At 37.5% G+C, this 19,852-nt stretch overlaps 1 protein-coding gene across 11 annotated transcripts in view; it reads right to left on the bottom strand.

Moving 5' to 3' along the window:
• Positions 1-19,852, bottom strand: part of ATM (ATM serine/threonine kinase) — a 133,157-nt gene that overhangs the window by 77,748 nt on the left and 35,557 nt on the right. For 10 of the 11 annotated variants that reach the window (XR_005792845.1, XM_040482896.1, XM_040482894.1 and 7 more), the window contains exons 17-27: positions 19,571-19,696; positions 18,878-19,003; positions 17,848-17,937; positions 16,421-16,592; positions 15,278-15,477; positions 10,055-10,137; positions 9,803-9,958; positions 9,060-9,135; positions 8,801-8,931; positions 7,957-8,077; positions 712-885 (exon numbers count right to left, since the gene is read on the bottom strand). Coding sequence is in view for 10 of the 11 variants with exons in the window: in XM_040482896.1 (XP_040338830.1) it covers positions 712-885; positions 7,957-8,077; positions 8,801-8,931; positions 9,060-9,135; positions 9,803-9,958; positions 10,055-10,137; positions 15,278-15,477; positions 16,421-16,592; positions 17,848-17,937; positions 18,878-19,003; positions 19,571-19,696 (1,455 nt within the window). In the remaining variant the exon portion in view is untranslated. The remainder of the gene's footprint in view (positions 1-711; positions 886-7,956; positions 8,078-8,800; positions 8,932-9,059; positions 9,136-9,802; positions 9,959-10,054; positions 10,138-15,277; positions 15,478-16,420; positions 16,593-17,847; positions 17,938-18,877; positions 19,004-19,570; positions 19,697-19,852) is intronic. The other variant, XM_040482889.1, reaches the window with a different exon arrangement.

Raw genomic sequence — 19,852 nt, 5'->3', positions numbered from 1 at the left:
AAGAAAAATGTATTTAATATAATTAGCACAGAGCCTGGCACATAGCGACCAGTCAGTAAATGTTAAAAGGTTAACTGGTCTAAGATTGATTACCTACAGGCTGGCCTACTTTAAGGGTCCATGGAGACCATGCTGGTAGAATCCTGAATGGTCTGTCAGGCCACTGGTCTATCACTGGTTCATCGCATGAATATCTATGATGGAAAGGCATGGAACTTTCCAAACCATGGAGGTGAGGTGGTGGAACGGGGCAGAGGCAAACATTCAACAACAATGTGCTGATGTGATTGCACAAATGGACTCTAGTGTTCCTTTCCCAGTCTTGCAACTTTAAAAGTGTCACAGCTCTATGATTTGACTTCTAGCCCTGCTAGATCCCAAGGTCGTGACCCAGAACTCCCAGGCAAAACACCTGCTACTGCTCTTTTCTCTATGGGTCTCCCTCAATAAAAGCAATTGCAGAGGGCCTGGTCGGCCTGATGAAAGGTCACTGATCCCTATCAGTTCAATGAACACCCCGTGACACGCTGGAGGTAAAAAATAAATGATACCGCATACAAATAAACATACGCCAAAGAGTTACTACTTTCCGATATTCCAGATCTAAAAAATAAAACGGTCTCCAAGAGGCACTTTAAAATAAGTTTACACTTTTTAAATTATTTAAAAGTTACCCAAGGAAGATAATAAAAAGTATTCATCCACATGTACCTTTTTAATGAGGTGAGGTTCTAACCCACTCTCTTTCATAGCCTTGCACAGGGCAAACAAAGCCTGTTTCTCACAGACGGGGCTGCAGCATAAAATCACAGCCATCGTCATCAGCAGGACAGATTTTCTGTTATAAACCTCATCTACGAGTTCAGCGTTCTCAGCTCTGTGGGCCTGCAACGGAATTTTAAAAACAATGATGTCATATGAGTACACAAACATTACAAATAAACCAATCAGGCTAAAATCAATGTTCACCATTATAACGTCTAAGCAGCCAGTAAGAAATTTTATTTTTTTATTTTTATTAAAAAAAATTATTTTTTTAACATTTATTTATTTTTGAGACAGAGGACAGAGCTCGAACAGGGGAGGGTCAGAGAGAGGGAGACACAGAATCTGAAACAGGCTCCAGGCTCTGAGCTGTCAGCACACAGCCCGACGTGGGGCTCGAACTCACGGACTGCAAAATCATGACCTGAGCCGAAGTCGGCCGCTTAACCGACTGAGCCACCCAGGCCCCCACCAGTGAGCAATTTTAAACCCTAGAGTGATGGAGCCAAGAGCAGAGATACGAGAAAATATCAAAGTTTCCAGAGTGCAAAAACTGTTTCTGATAATACCTTAGGGAAAGAATTCACAAACATTTCAGTGAGGTATAAAGCAATTTAAAGAAAAACAAGAAAGAAATTGCAACAAGGGCAACCTGATGGTCACCAGAGAGGCAGGTGTAGGGGTGGGGTAGAGGGTAAACAGGTGATAGGGATGAAGTGTGCTCTTGTGATGAGCACAGGTGATGTAAGGAAATGCTGAATCACCACATTGTACACCTGAAGCTAGTATAACACTGTAGGCTAACTGACTAGAATTAAAACAAAAACTTAAATAAAAAAAAAAAATCCAAGTAGGGGAGAATAATTAAAAGCTCCTTTTCAATTACAAAGTATACATCCTGAGATGTTTTTATTATCATAATTTCATAGACAGCACTTTATACTGCAAAACATACAGTCACGTGTACTGTCAAAAGTAAAAATGGGGGCGCCCGAGTAGCTCAGTTTGTTAAGCGTCCAACTCTTGATTTTAGCTCAGGTCATGATCTCGCAGTCATGATCTCAAGCCTCAGGACAGGCTCTGCACTGGGCAGGGAGCCTGCTTGAGATTCTGTCTCTCTCCCTCTGCCCCTGTCCCACTTGCATGCATGCATGGGCATGTGTGCTCTTTCTCTCTCTCAAAAAAAAAAAAAAGGTAAAAATAAAATCATGCAACTAGACAGAATGACACATGCTTCTAGTTTAATGACCCATCATTATAATTATCCCAACAAATGTGAACATTTTTTGACTAGCTATAATTGATAAAAGCTTCTCAGGCACCTGGCTGGTTCAGTAGGTGGAGCATGAGATTCTTGATCTCAGACTTGTGAGTTTGAGCCCCACAATCGGTAAAGAGGTTACTTAAAAATAAAATCATAAATGGGGCGCCTGGGTGGCTCAGCTGGTTAAGCGTCTGACTTTGGCTCAGGTCATGATCTCGTGGTTCGCAACTTCAAGCCCCGGGTCAAGCTCTGTGCTGACAGCTCACAGCCTAGAGCCTGCTTCAGATTCTGTGTCTCCCTCTGTCTGTCCCTCGCCCACTCACACTCTGTCTTTCTCTCTGTCAAAAATAAATAAACATTTAAAAAAATTAAAAAATAAAATCTTAAAAAAAAAGTTTCTCTTCACATTTAGAAAACTCTCCTACCCATTGATCCTACTTCTGGTTTTTTGGAACAAGGAAAAGAAAGAGCCTTTACTAAATGGCCATCATTGACCTGTTTGAAAATAGCTATGAGGTTCCCACTAAGTCAGCTCCTTCACCAACTCCTTAGGAGAGACAGGATCTACAGACTCTAACATCCTAGTTAAAAATCTACCTCTACTCAGAACCCAACCCAAAATACAAGCTGCCTTCTATAATGTATACATGAGTCCAGATTCTTTTTATCAGCTTGTTTGTGACAGTAAGCTTCTATTAATGACATCTAAGGCAGAATTTGTTTCTTTTGATAACTATTGCAATGGGATTCATACAGTGCTCTCAAGAGTAAAACTTGTTAGGACTTATTACAAATGAATTTCTATCAAGTCAGTATTTTCCCTTTTTGCTTAAGACAGGCTAATTTTAAAATGTACCATATACATCTCTATTAAATCTTGTATTATTCACATTCATTTTTCCAATCTATTGAAACTTTTTCTGAAATTCACATTCTTTCACCCAACTGTCCAAAAACTGTCCTTTTGTGTTATCACTGACTAGATAGTATTTGATTAACCACCTCATATACTTTTCACAAACATATCAAGGCATAAATAAGTGAATAAATTCTAACAGTCAGATAATTTTGCCATTTAAGAAAAATATTATTCTACAAAGAAATATAAGAATCATCAGGCTCCCTAAAGAACACCAACATAAGTTGATCTCATGAAATGGTTTTCAATCCATTTCTTCCTACCATCACCTTTCTCCAAATTGGTTTTTAACCAGATCTTACAAGAAATATTTTAAGAAGACAGAAATCACATCAAGCAACTTTTCCGAACACAATGGTATAAATCAATTTAAAAATCCTGACATAACCACAAATGCACGCAGTCTAAACAACATGCTACTGAACACCCAATGGGTAAATGAAGAAATCAAACAGGAAATAAAAATATACATGGAAACAAATGAAAATGAAAACACAATGATCCAAAATCTTTGGGATGTAACAAAAGCAGTTCTAAGAGGTAAGTTTATAGCAATACCTCAAGAAACAACAAAACTCTCAAGAAAACAACCTAACTTTACACCTAACAGAACTAGAAAAAGAAAAAGCAAAGGCCAAAGCTGGTGGAAGGAAGGAAATAAAGATTAGAAAGGAAATAAAGAAAAGAGACAACAACAAAAACAAAAGATCAAGGAAGCCAAGGGCTGGTTCTTTGAAAAGATCAACAAAATTGATAAACCTTTAACCAGATTCATCAAGAAAAAAAAGGGGACTCATATAAAATCGGAATGAAAGAGGAGAAATAGCAACTGATACCACAAAAATACAAAGAATAAGAGAATACTATGAAACATTATATGCCAACAAACTGGACAATCAAGAACAGATGGGTAAATTTCTAGACACATAAAGTTCCAAAACTAAATCAGGAAGAAATAGAAAAGTTGAATAGATTACTAGTAAAGAAATTGAATTGGTAATCAAAAATCTCCCAACAAACACATCCAAAACCAGATGGCTTCACAGGTGAATTCTACCAGACATTTAAAGAAGAGGTAATATGGGGCGCCTGGGTGGCGCAGTCGGTTAAGCGTCCGACTTCAGCCAGGTCACGATCTCGCGCTCCGTGAGTTCGAGCCCCGCGTCGGGCTCTGGGCTGATGGCTCAGAGCCCGGAGCCTGTTTCCGATTCTGTGTCTCCCTCTCTCTCTTCCCCTCCCCCGTTCATGCTCTGTCTCTCTCTGTCCCAAAAATAAATAAACGTTGAAAAAAAAAAAAATTTAAAGAAGAGGTAATATTTATTCTTCTTAAACTACTCCAAAAATGAGAAGAGAAAGGAAAACTTCCAAATTTGTTCTATAAGGCCCTGATACCAAAACCAGGCAGACAGACAAAAAAGAGAACTAGGGGCCAATATCCCTGATGAATGCAGATGCAGAAATCCCCAACAAAATAATACCAAACTAAATTCAACAATACATCAAAAAGACCATTCGCTGCAGTCAAGGGTATTTATTTCAGGGATGCAAGGATGGTTCAATATTCACAAGTCAATCAATGTGATACATCATATTAACAAGAGGAAAAATAAAAACCATATGATCCCCTCAATAGATTAAAAAAAATTTAACAAAATACAACATCTTTCATGATAAACACTCTCCGAACAAAGAGGGTTTAGGGGAAACAAAGCTCAACATGATAAAAGCCATATGTGAAAAACCCGCAGGGGCGCCTGGGTGGCGCAGTCGGTTAAGCGTCCGACTTCAGCCAGGTCACGATCTCGCGGTCCATGAGTTCGAGCCCCGCGTCGGGCTCTGGGCTGATGGCTCAGAGCCTGGAGCCTGTTTCCGATTCTGTGTCTCCCTCTCTCTCTGCCCTTCCCCCGTTCATGCTCTGTCTCTCTCTGTCCCCAAAATAAATAAACGTTGAAAAAAAAAAATTAAAAAAAAAAATAATAAAAAAAAAAAAAAAAAGAAAAACCCACAGCTAACATTATACTCAATGGTGAAAAACTAAAAGCATTTACTTTAAGAGCAGGCACAAATAAAAGGTGTCCACTCTCACCATTTTTACTCAACACAATACTGGAAGCCCTAACTACAGCAACCAGACATGAAATAAAAGGCATCTAAATTGGTAAGGAAGAAGTGAAACTGCCACTATTTGCAGATGAAATGATACTACACATAGAAAACCCTACGGAGCGCCTGGGTGGCTCAGTCAGTTAAGCGTCTGACTCTTGATCTCAGCTCGGGTCATGATCTTGTGGTTTGTGGGTTCAAGCCCCGCATCGGGCTCTGTGCTGACAGTGCAGATCCTGCTTGGGGTTCTGTCTCTCCTTCTCTCTGCCCCTCCCCTGCTTGTGTTCTCTCAAAATAAATAAACTAAAAAAAAAAAAAAAAAGAAAACCCTAAAGACTCCATCAAAAAACCATTAGAACTCATAAATGAATTCAGTATGCTGTTGCAGGACACGAAATTAATACACAGAAATCTGTCGCAGTTTTTTATATACTAGTAACGAAGTAGCAGAAAGAGAAACTAAGAAAACAATGCCATTTACAATTATACCAAAAAGAATAAAATACCTAGGAGTAAATTTAACCAAGGAGGTAAAAGACCTATACTCTGAAAAAATAAGGTATTAATGAAAGAAACTGAAAATGACACAGAAAAATGGAAATATATGTCATGGTCTCATATTGGAAGAATTAATATTATCAAAATGTCCACACTACTCAAAACAATCTACAGATTCAATGCAATCCCTATCAAAATACCAACAGTATTTTTCACAGAACTGGAACAAATAATCTTACAAAGCTTGTATGGGACCAGAAAAGACTCTGAATAGCCAAAACAGTCTTGAAAAAGAACAAAACCAGAGGTATCACAATCACAGTAATCAAAGCAGTATGGTACTGGCATAAAAAAAGATACACAATCAATGTAACAGAAGAGAGAGGCCAGAAAAAAACCTACACTTACATGGTGAGTCTATGACATAGGAGGCAAGAATATACAATGATACACGTCGGGCTATGGGCTGATGGCTCAGAGCCTGGAGCCTGCTTCGGATTCTGTGTCTCCCTCTCTCTCTGCCCCTCCCCCGTTCATGCTCTGTCTCTGTCTCAAAAATAAATAAACGTTAAAAAAATTTTTTTAAATAAATAAATAAATAAATAAAATGGTGCTGGGAAAACTGGACAGCTACATGCCAATAATAAAACTGGGCCACTAACTCCATACACAAAAATAAACTCAAGATGGATGAAAAGTCTAAATGTGAGACCTGAAACCACAAAATTCCTAAAAGAAAACATAGGCAGTATTCTCTTGGACACTGACCTTAGCAACAGTTTTCTGTGTATCAATTCAGGCAAATAAAACTAAAGCAAAAATAAACTATTGGGAGAACACCAAAATAAATATGTTTTGCCCACCAAAGGAAACCATCAACAAAACGGAAAGGAAAGAGATATTTGTAAGTGATATATCTGATAAGGAATTAACATCCAAAATATATAAAGAACTTCTACAATTTAACACCTAAAGAAAAATTTGATTAAAAGATGAGCAGAGTACCTAAACAGACATTTTTCCAAAGAAGACATCGAGATGGCCAACAGACACATGAAAAGATGCTCAACATCATTCATCACGGAAATACAAACCAAAACCACAATGAGCTATTACCTCACACCTGTCAGAATGGTTGCTATCAAGAAAATCAGAAATAACAAGTGTTAGTGAGGATGTGGAGAAAAGGAACCCTGTGCACTGTTGGTGGGAATATAAAATGGTGAAGCCAATGTGGAAAACAGTATAAGGTTCTTTAAAAAATTAAAAATAGGAATCCCTTATGATCCAATAATTTCACTACTGGGTACTCACTCAAAGAAACAAAAACACTAATTTAAAAGATATATGCACCCCAATGCATTATTCACAATATCCAAGTGATGGAAGTAACCCAAGTGTCCACTGACAAATGAATGGATAAAGAATATATGGAGGATGAGCGCGCAGATGGGTGCAACAGAGTATGACTCAGCCACAAAAAAGAATGAGATCTTGACTTCTGCAACAATGTGGATGGACGCAGACGGTATTATGCTAAGTGAAATAAACCAAAGAAACACAAACACCATAGGATTTCACTTCAAGTGAACAAAAAAAAATCAGACTTTTAAATACAGAGAAGTGGTGATTATCAGAGGGGAGGTAGGTGGAGGAATGGGTGAAAGAGAGAATGGAGATTAAGAGGTACAAACTTCCATCTATAAAATAAGTCACAGGGATGAAAAATACAGCACAGGGAATATACTCAATAATAATGTAACAATGCTGTATGGTGACTACGTTTATAGTATGGTGACTACGTCTATCGTAAGCACTGGGTAATGTACAGAATTGTGAAATTATCATGTTATACACGTGAAACTAATATAACATTGTACGTTAACGATACTTCAACTTAAAAAAAAATTTTTTTTTAAAGTTTATTTTTATTTATTTTGAGAGAGACAGACACAGCGTGAGTGGGGGAGGGGCAGAAAGAGAGAGAGACAGAGAGACAGAGACAGAGACAGAGAGAAAGAGAGAGGGTATCCTAAGCAGGCTCCACACTGTCCGTGCAGAGCCTGATGCGGGACTCAAACTCACGAACCATGAGATCACGACCTGAGCCGAAACCAAGAGTCAGACACTTAACTGAGCTAACCAGGCACCCCTCAATTAAAATTTTAACGAAAAAGGAAGCCATTTACACTCAATAGATTTTGTTCTTCCCACAAAAACAGTACATCTAAGTTGAATCAAAAGAAATTGCCATTATTGGACCAAGTCTAACCTATAATAAGGTAATTTCAATTAACCCATACAGTTGTTTTAGTAAACCCGCGGATGTCGTCTTAGACCACACTTGGTAAAGTAGTATATACCATATTTATAAGAAGTGTATGATACTAGCAAGTATTAAAATTACTACTTCTCTCATTCCTTCCTGAGCTTTCGAGTATGCATTTTCAAAAGCTGTTTGCTGAAGCTTCAAAGGAAGTGCTTTCAATAATGTGGAAGAACCTCCGTGCTTCATATCCTGGAATAATCTTAAAAAAAAAAAAAAAAAAGTAAAAAGTGAAATAATTTACCTTAAATACAACTTTCCAAAGTATATTATCAGACACACATAAACCACTATGTGACACACACTAACATACCGGGTCTTGTTTCAAAAAACTAATGAAATCTGAGCCCATTTAAGCAGCTTATTTTTCAGGTAGATGTGTTAGAACATAACATTTCAAGCGTTCAAGAATGCTGAACAACCTGACAAAAACATGCAGTCCTAAAAAATTACAGGTGCTCCTTTAAGTACTCAAACATAAAACAGGTCTACATGATAGAATCACTCCAGTACCTGACTGCATGTTCACCAGAATAAATATAATCGTAATTAGCACAAAATGAAATGTCCCAATCTTCATTTTATAAACGCATATAAAAGTCACAGTGACATCCAAACATTCAATACCTTCTGGAAGTGGTTAAGAGACACATCTTATTCAACTCAACCACTTACTAGCTGTATGGCACGGAGCAAGTTCCCTTCTCTCACTGAGCCACACTTTTCACTCACAAAATGGAGAAAATAATAGTATCTAAGTGATAAAAGTGTCAGAATTAAGAGAAAACATAAATGCCAGGCCTACAGTATATGCCCAGTAAGTGCTACCTACTTTCAATATCACAACTAGTGACCCACGACTGTGCCAGACGAGACACTGCGATCTGCAGCATTCTAGACACGTCATGAATATAGGACCTATTACCTATTGATGGACTCTGCGGCCAACATGCTAACTTGATGATGATTATCAGCAAGAAAATGTGGAAAGACTTCATTCACAGGAAACTCTTTGCCCATCACATTAAGAATAGCCCATTTTGAATAAGGATCAGCCTATGGGAAAAGAACTAAGGTTAAATATGAAATACTAAGACAAAAATTATTGACCAACAAACAGAAACAAAGGCTACTTTAAAAATTTCAATAGAGACCTTACTAATAATTGATGTGGAATAACTCACCTCAAGCAAAGTTTTAAGGCATTTTACTAGTGCCATTCTTACAGAGAATGTGCATTTCCCCTCCTTTGCTAAGTGCCTGAAATAAAGTAAGTGTTTCAAAGTCAAATAATTATTCCACTAAAAGCTCAGTCAAAATATATCATTGAGTATCATACTTATTCTAGGTTTCTTCCAAAATTTCTTTTCATACTAAATTTAATTCTCATTCTGTAATTCTCATAGGCCAATATTCTCAGCTTCCAAAAAAATCCAAATAAAAAAAGTTAGTTTGAAAAGGAGTTCATTTTAATGTACCTTATTTGTTTTCTATGATCATGCCTCATCTGGGGGCTATCATACTTCAGCGAACCATGTAAATTATAAACTTGCTTTAAAAGAAAACATTTGTAAAACTTGTTTTTATATCAAAGATTTCAAAACCACACTCTACACTGATTCAGAAATCCTTACAAATCAAGTGGGAGGAGGGCTCTAAAGATGTGCTCCTCTGTAAATATGGTAAAACTTGCCTCGTGTCACGTCACGCTGTGACTACATGCATACACTGGTGACAAGGCCAATGTGTTCACTGTTCTTCAAGCAATCAAGGAAGGAAACAGAAATTACATTCTGCTATTGTTAAATGATGTATATACTCACATTCAAGGATTCGAACAAATCACTAATGCAGAAAGACAAAGTTAACAATTGCATCCAGAGTAGTAAAAGAAAGTTAAGAACGCCACAAAATACTCTGCACCTACCAGAACGCTCCGATCACTGTCAGAAACTGCCCTTGAGCATCCCTTGTGTTTTCAGCATCCACACTGCCTTGACACAGGTTCATCACTATACGAACGACGTGGTTTAAAACTGTTTTGCAAACATCCTGGTCACGGCGATACAAAGAACACACGTTGCTGTAGTGGAAAAAATTTAACTTTATAAGTACAGCACAACACACCAGTTAGTTTATAAATTTAAAGTGAACATAACACATGGTTTTAATTTCTTACGATAGTGGCTTTAGGAGTTCAACAACCTCTTCCATCGGCAAAGGATGTTCTTCTCCAGGAAGCTCCTTTAAGAGCACTAGATACTAAGACAGTTGAGAGGGTTAAATCATTTTTTTTCTATAGGTCATTTGCTTAAATAAGTATACATACGTAACAATAAATTCACACATTAATGCATGCACACGTGTGCACACACAAATACACACACAAGACCAGTGAATTTGTAAAAGAGGCAGTATAGTAACAAAAAGGGTCTGAAGTCAAACAGAGCTGGACTCAAATCCCAGCACTACAACCTATTACTTGCATGGTTAAAAAACGTGCCTTGTCATCAGGGCCTTGTACTCTCACCTGTAAAATGCGGACAGGGCACTTACATGGCCAGATTACTGAGGATTAAAGGAAATAAATGTAAATGTCTAGCATGTATTGTAGGAATTCAGTAAATAGATAGTTGTAATCACTGCTGGGGTTAAAAGCCTGCACAAGAATCTGAAATGATTATTATGTTCCTATCCTCCAAAAATAATGCTTCGGTATAAGACTTCAATGGTTCAAAACTGTTCTATGGAATTTTGGACAAGAGACATAGTGGTGGGCAGGGAAAAGGCAAATACACTGGCTTCTCTTCCTAAAGGCAACCTTGTAGGGTTCTCTATGGTACTGGGGATACCAAGGGCCACTCAGCAACTACCAGGTATAATAATGGTAGTTGTAACTAGGCAGCCGGTTTCTGAGAGCCGCCAAACAATTTTCTAGCTATAGTAAGAAATTCAAAGATACTTTTTCCTATCATCCATATGTAGAAAAATGTTTCTTCCTCCTTCTCAGATATTATAAAAGAAGATTAAATTGGACCATTTTAAATATTTGCTTTGAGAGTTACATGCACGATGTCACAGAGTATCTTGAACTGACTTTAAACACCAAAGCCTCAAGAAAAGCTCAGAGCCTTTCTCACTGGTCGGGGCTGGAGACCTGACTAGAGTGTTGGCCAGGGTCAAAACCAGGGGATCACACAAGGCTCAACTGAGCACATTTGCTGGGGTCAGAGGATCAACAAGCTTGTTCATGACAGCTGGAACATGACAAGGATTCCACAAGGATTCAAACTTCATGACTATAAGAGGTTCTAATTACGGAATCCCCTGGCATGTTTCCCGGGTCTGAGGAAACACAGGCATGTTTGCCAATTTTCTGGGACTAGGGACATGCCCATGGACTCACCCAGCATACTTGCTGGGCCAGAGGCTCTCCCTAAATGTTCAGTAGTGCTGGGGCGAAGGAGATAACTTACATGGTCAGGAGCTAAGTAACATATAAGAATACTGAGTAACCAAGTAAATTGTATGGAAGTTAAATGGGAAGCCAGGTCCCTTACTGTTGGGAAAGGTAGCTAGAAATATGGACAGAGAAAACAACATATCCTATGATGTTGGACTGGAACTGAAGATATCTATTGGTAGGTGGATAGATTAATGGGGGTAGGGCAGGAGAGGGATTCCTTTCTTAATATTCTCAAAAAAAAAACAAAAAAACAAAAAAACAAAGAAAACAAACCCCAAATCTGTATCTACTTATTAGGAAACAGGAGACAAACCCAAAGTGAGGGTTTCTAAAGAACAAGTGGCTATATTTCCCTTCTTCTGATGCTTTTAGCCTAAAGCCAACAGAAGAAGGGAATAATAAAGATCAGAGAAGAAATAAACAATATAGAAACAAACAAACAAAAAACCCAGAACAGATCAATGAAACTAGGAGCTGGTTCTTTGAAAGAATTAATAAAACTGATAAACCCCTAGCTAGACTTACCAAAAAGAAAAAAGAAAGGACCCAAATAAATAAAATCACAAATGAAAGAGATTACAATGAACACCACAGAAATACAAACGATTATAAGAGAGTAATATGAAAAATGATACGTAACAATTTAGGCAATCTGGAAGAAACATATAAACTCCTAGAAACATACAAACTACCAAAACTGAAACAGAAATAGAAAATCTGAACAGGCTCATAACCAGCAAAGAAATTGAATCAGTAATCAAAAATCTCTCAACAAACAAAAGTCCAGGGCCACATGGCTTCCCAGGTAAATTCTACCAAACATTTAAAGAACAGTTAATACATTTTCTTCTCAAAGTGTTCCAAAAAGTAGAAATGGGAGGAAACTTACAAACTCTTCTATAAGGCCAGTATTACCTTGATTCCAAAACCAAAGACTCCAATAAAAAAAAGAATTATAAACTAATATCCCTGATGAACATGGATGCAAAAATTCTCAACAAACTACGAGCAAATCCAATCTAATAAATAGTACATTAAAAGAATCATTCACCATGATCATAGTCCGGGGCTGCAAGGAGGGTCAGTATTTGCAAATCAATCAACGTAATACATCACATTAATAAAAGAAAGGATAAAAACCATATGATCCTCTCAATAGATGCAAAAAAAAGTATTTGACAAAGTACAACATCCATTCTTGATACAAAACTTCAACAAAGTAGGGATAAAGGGAACATATATCAACATTCATAAAGGCCATATGTGAAAGACCCACAGCTAACATTCTCATTGGGGAAAAACTGAGAGCTCTTCCTCTATGGTCAAGACCAAGACAGGGATGTCCACTCTGACCACTGTTATTTAACATAAGACTGGAAGTATGAGTCTCAGCAATCAGACAACAAGAAAAACAAAGCATCCAAATAGGCAAAGAAGTCAAACGCTCATGATTTGTAGACAACATGATATTCCATGTAGAAAATCTGAAAGACTCCACCAAAAAATGCTAGAATTGATACACAAATTCAGTGAAGTCACAGGATACAAAATTAATGCAGATATCTGTTGCAGTTCTGTACACCAATAACGGAGCGGCAGAAAGAGAAATCAAGGAATCGACCCATGTATAATTGTACCAAAAACCCTAAGATACTTAGGAATAAACCTACCAAAGAGGTAAAAGATCTATAGTCCGAAAACTATAAAACACTGATGAAAGAAATTGAAGAAGACACAAAGAAACAGAAAAACATTCCAAGCTTATGGATTGGAAGAACAAACATCATTAAAAAGTCTATACTATTCAATGCAATCCATACATTTAATGCAATCCCTATCAAAATACAACCAGCATTTTTCACAGAGCTAGAACAAACAATCCTAAAATTGGTATGGAACTACCAACGACCCCAAATGGCCAAAGCAATCTTGAAAAAGAAAAACAAAACGGGAGTCATCACGATTCTGGATTTCAAGCTATACTACAAAGCTGTAGTCATCCAGGAAGTGTGGTACTGGCACAAAATCAGACACGTAAGTCAATGGAACAGAACAGAAAACCCAGAAATGGACCCACAATTATACGGTCAACTAATCTTCAAAAAAGCAGGAAATAATATTCAATGGAAAAAAGACAGTCTCTTCAGCAAATGTGTAGGGAAAACTGGACAGCAACATGAAGAATAAAACTGGACCACTTTCTTATACCGTACACAAAAAAATTCAAAATGGTTGAAGGACCTAAATGTAAGACACGAACATCAAAATCCTACAGAAGAACACAGGCAGCAACTTATTAGACACATCTCCAGAAGCAAGGGAAACAAAAACAAAAATGAACCACTGGGACTTCATCAAAATAAAGACCTTCTGCACAGTGAAGGAAACCATCAACAAAACTAAAGGGCATCCTATGGAATGGAAGAAGGTATTTGTAAATGACATATCGGATAAAGGGTTAGTATCCAAAATCTACAGCAAACTTAGCAAACTCAACACACCCCCCCCAAAAAATAATCCAGTTAAGAAATGGGCAGAAGATATGAATAGACACTTTTCCAAAGAAGACATCCAGATGGCTAACAGACACATGAAAAGATGCTCAACATCACTCATCATCAGGGAAATACAAACCGAAACCACAATGAGATACCACCTTACACCTGTCAGAATGGCTAAAATTAACAACAGAGGAAACAACAGGTATTGGCTAGCATAAGGAGAAAGCAGAACCCTCTTACACTGTTGGTGGGAATGCAAACTGGTGGAGCCACTCTGGAAAACAGTATGGAGGTTCCTCAAAAAGTTAAGAACACAACTAACTACCCTATGACCTAACGGTTGCATTATTAGGTATTTACCTGAAGGATGTAAAAATACTGATTCGAGGGGCGCCTGGGTGACTCGGTTGAGCGTCTGACTCTTGATTTCGGTTCAGGTCATATCTCACGGTTCGTGGAGTGGAACCCTACACTGGGTTCCACACTAAGAGCGTGGAGCCTGCTTGGGAATCTCTCTCTCTCTCTCTCTCTCTCTCTCTCTCTCTCTCTCTCTGCCCCTGCCCCATTCATATTCTCTCCCTTTCTCTCTCTCTCTCAAAATAAAGAAACATTAAAAAACATACTGATTTGAAGAGACACATGGGGGGGCGGGGAGAGGGGCAAACCATAAAACAGACTCTTAACCAAAACCAAACTGAGGGTTCCTGGAAGGGAGGTGGGCAGGGGGATGGGCTAGACGGCTGATGGGTATTGGGAGGGCAACTGTTGTGATGAGCACTGTGTGGTGTATGCAAGTGAAAAAAAGAGAAGGACAAATGCCTATACTATTCAAAAATACTAACGTCCTAAGGAAAGACTACAGAACTGTTCCAGATTGAAAGAGACTGAAAACGCATGACAATTCGAGGCAAGGATAGAGAATTACTAAACAGGCAGATGTGGTAAAATGTTACCTGTGGAAGCGTGTGAAGGAAATATGGGAATTCTTGTAGTATCATTACTTTACTGTCATCTTGAAATTACATCTAAAAATATCTACAACATGCAAATAAGGTCAAGGCAAGACTCAGAATTCAACTACAAGGTATGTATTATTTTTACTCAGGAGTCTGTGTTTCTTGGCCTACTTTAAAGTAATTTATAATAATTAATTATAACTAAGAATAATAAATGTATCCAAAGTCCAACCGAGTTTTAATGTTTCACTATCCACTTAAAATTTTTTCACAGCACATGAAAAGGAAAAGTCTATTTTATAACTGGCATCAGATTTTTATATTTTTATAACCAGCATTTTTTGGTAACTAGCATTTTTATAACTGGCATCAGATTTGTTCCTCAAGGAAGTAGTTTCAAACCATCACAAGTACCATATACTCTATTTATCCAGCAACATCAGACAGAACTGAAGGTGTGTCACTTTCCCTGAACTCACCATGTGCAGGTGGAGGGATTTAGCAGGGTCCAGCATGCTGGAATCAATTAACATTAACAGCCTCCTCCGAATGTCAGCTGCTCTGAATGACACGGTACTAGTCTGAGCGGTAGTTACACACATACACAAGAACTTGAGCATGTCGAGGAAAAGCAGATCTTGCTTTGAAAGATGTTCTTCAGCTAAAGGATTCATGGCACCTGAATAAAAAGCCCTTATTAAAACTAAGAGAGGGACACAACACACATATATTGAACATTAACTCAAACATTTTCCAGTCTACAAAAAAAAAAGAGAGGGATGAAAGTCTACGGAAAGCAAAATTATGGTGAAAGTGATTAAACACTAAAAGCTTCAAAATTCTTCATGAAAAGTTACTCTAGGATTCTGTCATCAATAAATAATCTATACAAACATTCACGGAAGCACTGCCAAGTACAGCGAAACAGAGAGGAACCCACACTTCTGACAAAAAAAAAAAATGGTCACGTGAGTTATGGTACATATGTTAATTTGGATATTATGAAGCCATTAAAAAGTACAATGATCGGGACACTTGGGTGGCTCAGTCAGTTAAGCATCCGATTTCTGCTCAGGTCATATCTCACAGTTCGTGGGTTTGAGCCCTGCATTGGGCTCTCTGCTAACAGTTCAGAGCCTGGATCGTGCTTCAGATTCTGTGTCTCCCTCTCTCTCTGTCCCTCCCCTGCTCTAAATCTCTCTCTCTCTCTCTCTCTTGCTCTCTCTCAAAAATAAACATTAAAAAAAATTTTTTTTAAGTATAATTACCAATAAAGTTTAATGAAAAAAAATGCTCACAGTTGTTAAAAGGAAATGAAGGCACAAAAAAACATGTGAACGGTTGATGCTGATTCCAAAAAGCGATGGCCCCAGGGGTGTTTTCACTCTCCTGCTTTGTTTTCCAAATAATCTATTTTAAATTCCTTACTTGAAGAATAACACAGGTAACTAATAAATTCAATTCAAAATCAAAGAAATCTAAGGTACACAGAAGGGAACCAATCCCAGCAGACTATAGAAGGGAAAATAAAATGGGCAAAAAATTGGTATCTCTGAGGCCTTTCGTAATGCCAAATCAATACAAAGGGAAAAAGAAATCCCAAGCAGTAAATGCGTATTTACCAATAGTACTTTGACCCTCTCCAGATACATTAGCATCACTAACACTGCCGGCAGGGTAATCACTGAATAGACTCATGGATGACTGATCCTCCGCCTCCATCAGACTTTCGTCAGGATCATCTTCCACTGCTTCCACTTCTCCATAGTCAAACGGCTTTCTGCTGAAGGATGCCTTCAGAGAAGAAAAACAAAGATGTTTAAATTGGCTTCTTCCAGAAGCATGTTTTAGTTAAAATTCACCTAATCAAACAATTCAACATTCACATGTATGAATGCTGCAGTATTATTTCTATTAAATGTCTAACAATAAAAAATGGATACACTGTAGTATGTATATACAACAATAATACGCAAACCTTAAAAATAATTTCTTACAATAAGCTTTGTAACACCCAAATGTCATGAGCATATGGGGAAAAGTATAAATTGGTAGGACTGTTTTTGAGGAAATTGACAATATCCATCAAAAAGTAAAATTCGCATTCCTTTTAAACAAACAATTCCACTGCTAGAATTTATTCTACATTCATGATATACACACATACTAGTAGACAAAAATACAAGAATCTTTACCACAAAACTCTCTGTGACAACAACAAAATAGAAACGACATCTAATGGTAAGGTCAGATGGACTAAAAATACATATATACCATTCCCATATAATGAGATACAATGCTACTTTAAAAAAACAAGTAGGAGCGCCTGGGTGGCTCAGTCAATTGGGTATCTGATTTCGGCTCAGGTCATGATCTTGCAGTTCGTGAGTTCAAGCCCTGCGTCCGGCTCTGTGCTGACAGCTTGGAGCCTGGAGCCTGTTCCAGATTCTGTGTCTCCCTCTCTCTCTCTCTGCCCCTCCCCTGCTCGTGCTCTGTCTCTGTCTCTCAAAAATAAATATACATTAAAATAAATAAATAAAAAACAGCAGCATGTAGCAACATAAAAAAATGACCAAATTACAGAATATTATTCATTCAACATACATTTGAGTAAGTAGTGTACATGCCAGGCACTGTTCTAGACTAAAGAATATATGTAGCAAAAGCCCATTCGTATGGATGGAAGAAAAGTCAATGCCATGATGAGAAGGTGTTGTTCGTCTGACACAGTTTTTGTTTTTATTTTTAAAGATAAACAATTACTTTGAATTCTGGTATAGTGTTACATAGAAATAAGTGTAAGCCTGGATGATTACTTTACAATCATTCAGTCTATTACTAATTACTGAAAAACTAAAAGCCAACCAGTATGTACTGATATTAAGAAGCAAAGAATATATTCCCCTCCAAAACCAAATAACTTCAATTTCCACATTTAAAAATACATAAGGTGGCATATATCGTGAGATGAATACCTACCGAAGAGAGGTATCAACGAAAAAAGAATCAAAGAATCAATGAAACAGGGTGGTAAAACACGCATACTTACTAAACTTCTACAAATATCTGCAATGTCATTCATTAGCTTTGATGTCAACAATCTCAGGAAAAATCCAGATGCAATCTTACTTGGACTGGGCTGTAATGAAGACAAAAACACAAGCAAACAAAAAAATAAAAACTTATTCTTGGCAGACAATATCTTCTCTATCTTAAATGAAATACCGATTTTCTTTGACGCTGGAAATTCTCTATCATGAGAAGCATGGATGATCAGTTTACTATCAGGGCCAAGATATGAACTGCATCAACAACACTAACCTCTTTTCTTAGAGTAATAACTACAGCACATTTAAGTATATTGTGTATAAACATTAAAGTAAAATACCGACTACTGACCCTAAACACAAGTGATAACTGTAAGTTTGAATTCATACTTCCATTTCTCTCCTTCCCCATTTACAGAAAAACACAGAAAAACACATCACGTTTTTTTAGTTAAAAAAAAAAAAAGAAAAACACATTATAAAATCAAAAATATGTGCTGGTAATATTGTTATGTAGCCATGTAGTTATTATTAGCTTTCAAAAAACTTGCTTTCCAACTGTGACTGACACCCTGGCCTGGCTCAGGTACAACTTAGGCCTGTTCCAAATCAAAACAAAGATGACACAGAGCAACACTCTTTCTGCCCAGGGTTCTACAAGACTATCTGGGCAAAAGAGAACAAGGCATGTGCTGGAGTTCTCTATCTTCATGGTGCTCACTAGCCCCGGTACAGTGGTATGCACCTCACATGGCCACAGTCAACAAATTTTTACTAAATGAAAGAAAATACCCTGGCCATGAAAGAGTTGCCTCTGTAGTTGTCTATAAAAGTGGTAATCCCAGAAACCTTCCTGAAATGATGAAATTCGTTCCTGAGAAACTCAGATTACCTGTTGCTTTATTCCTGTGGATGCTACCTTTATTTACATTCCATTTAATTGTAAATTACAAATGGACCAAAAAACAGTACCACCAGCACCCAGTTATCCACCACGCTGAGTGACCACACAGTGAAGTAAGAACACCTTACCCTGGTACAGTTAGACAAGCAACGTGTACAGAGATGCATCAAATTTCTCAGTGAGATAATCCTAGATTCTTCATGGGGCTTATTTTTAAACACAGTGATACTTTCTCCGGCACACTGCATGAGAGACTATTGATAAAAGAAGAAAAAATCCAAACTCTAGTTAAAATGACAGTTTAGGGATTGCTCTTCAAAGTCTACTTAAGAAATAAAATCAGTGTTCTTAAGTTATACTTGGCTATCCAGAGTAACTGAAAGTCATAGTAACAATTAACAGTGTTTTTAATGACTTAACGTATACTCTGTTCTCCTTACAAACCACACGCTGACAGAACAGGACTCAGAGATGAAAGTAAGTTTCATGTGTCCAGCAAACCTGCTTAACACTCAGTCAAGGATTCTTTAGGATAACTGATCACAGAAAAAACGTTTAAAAGTGCCCATACAAGTCAGTATTTTTCTTTACCAAGATTAAGTGTTAATGTGATACTATTTCAATTACTCTACGTATAGTTGGGTTAAAATCAAGTTTTAAGGAAGGATGGATAGTTCCATTTCTCTCAGACAGCATAAACCAAAGAGAAAAGGTTACCCTATGTAGAAGTTTTTATGTTTTCTCAAGCAAATATACCAATTTCCCCAGGAATACATTGCACTCATATTTATCCAGAATGTGAACAGAATGAATTCTCATACCTTGGCTTTCTGGAACAACTCTGATTTATATGCTTCCTCTTCAGCTATTACACCCATGTAACAATAGCAGCCAAGAACACCCACCACAAGACTTGAACATCGGATAAGCGTTTCTGCATCTGTAGACTTCAAGTGAACCAAGAAAGAAAAAATATACACGTTTCACAAATAATTTTGAGTACCAGTTATCTTTTGTAGGAACAAATCTTAGGTACACATTAAGAAACTACTTAACTGATTTAATAGTGGCATAATTCTGATTATCTCTAAAAACATCTAAGA

This window comes from Herpailurus yagouaroundi, unplaced genomic scaffold (assembly GCF_014898765.1).
Source record: "Herpailurus yagouaroundi ecotype Mexico unplaced genomic scaffold, PumYag 161, whole genome shotgun sequence".
Taxonomy (NCBI): domain Eukaryota; kingdom Metazoa; phylum Chordata; class Mammalia; order Carnivora; family Felidae; genus Herpailurus; species Herpailurus yagouaroundi.
Note: the sequence above shows the minus strand (reverse complement) of the source record. Positions and strands in the feature narration are given on the sequence as shown.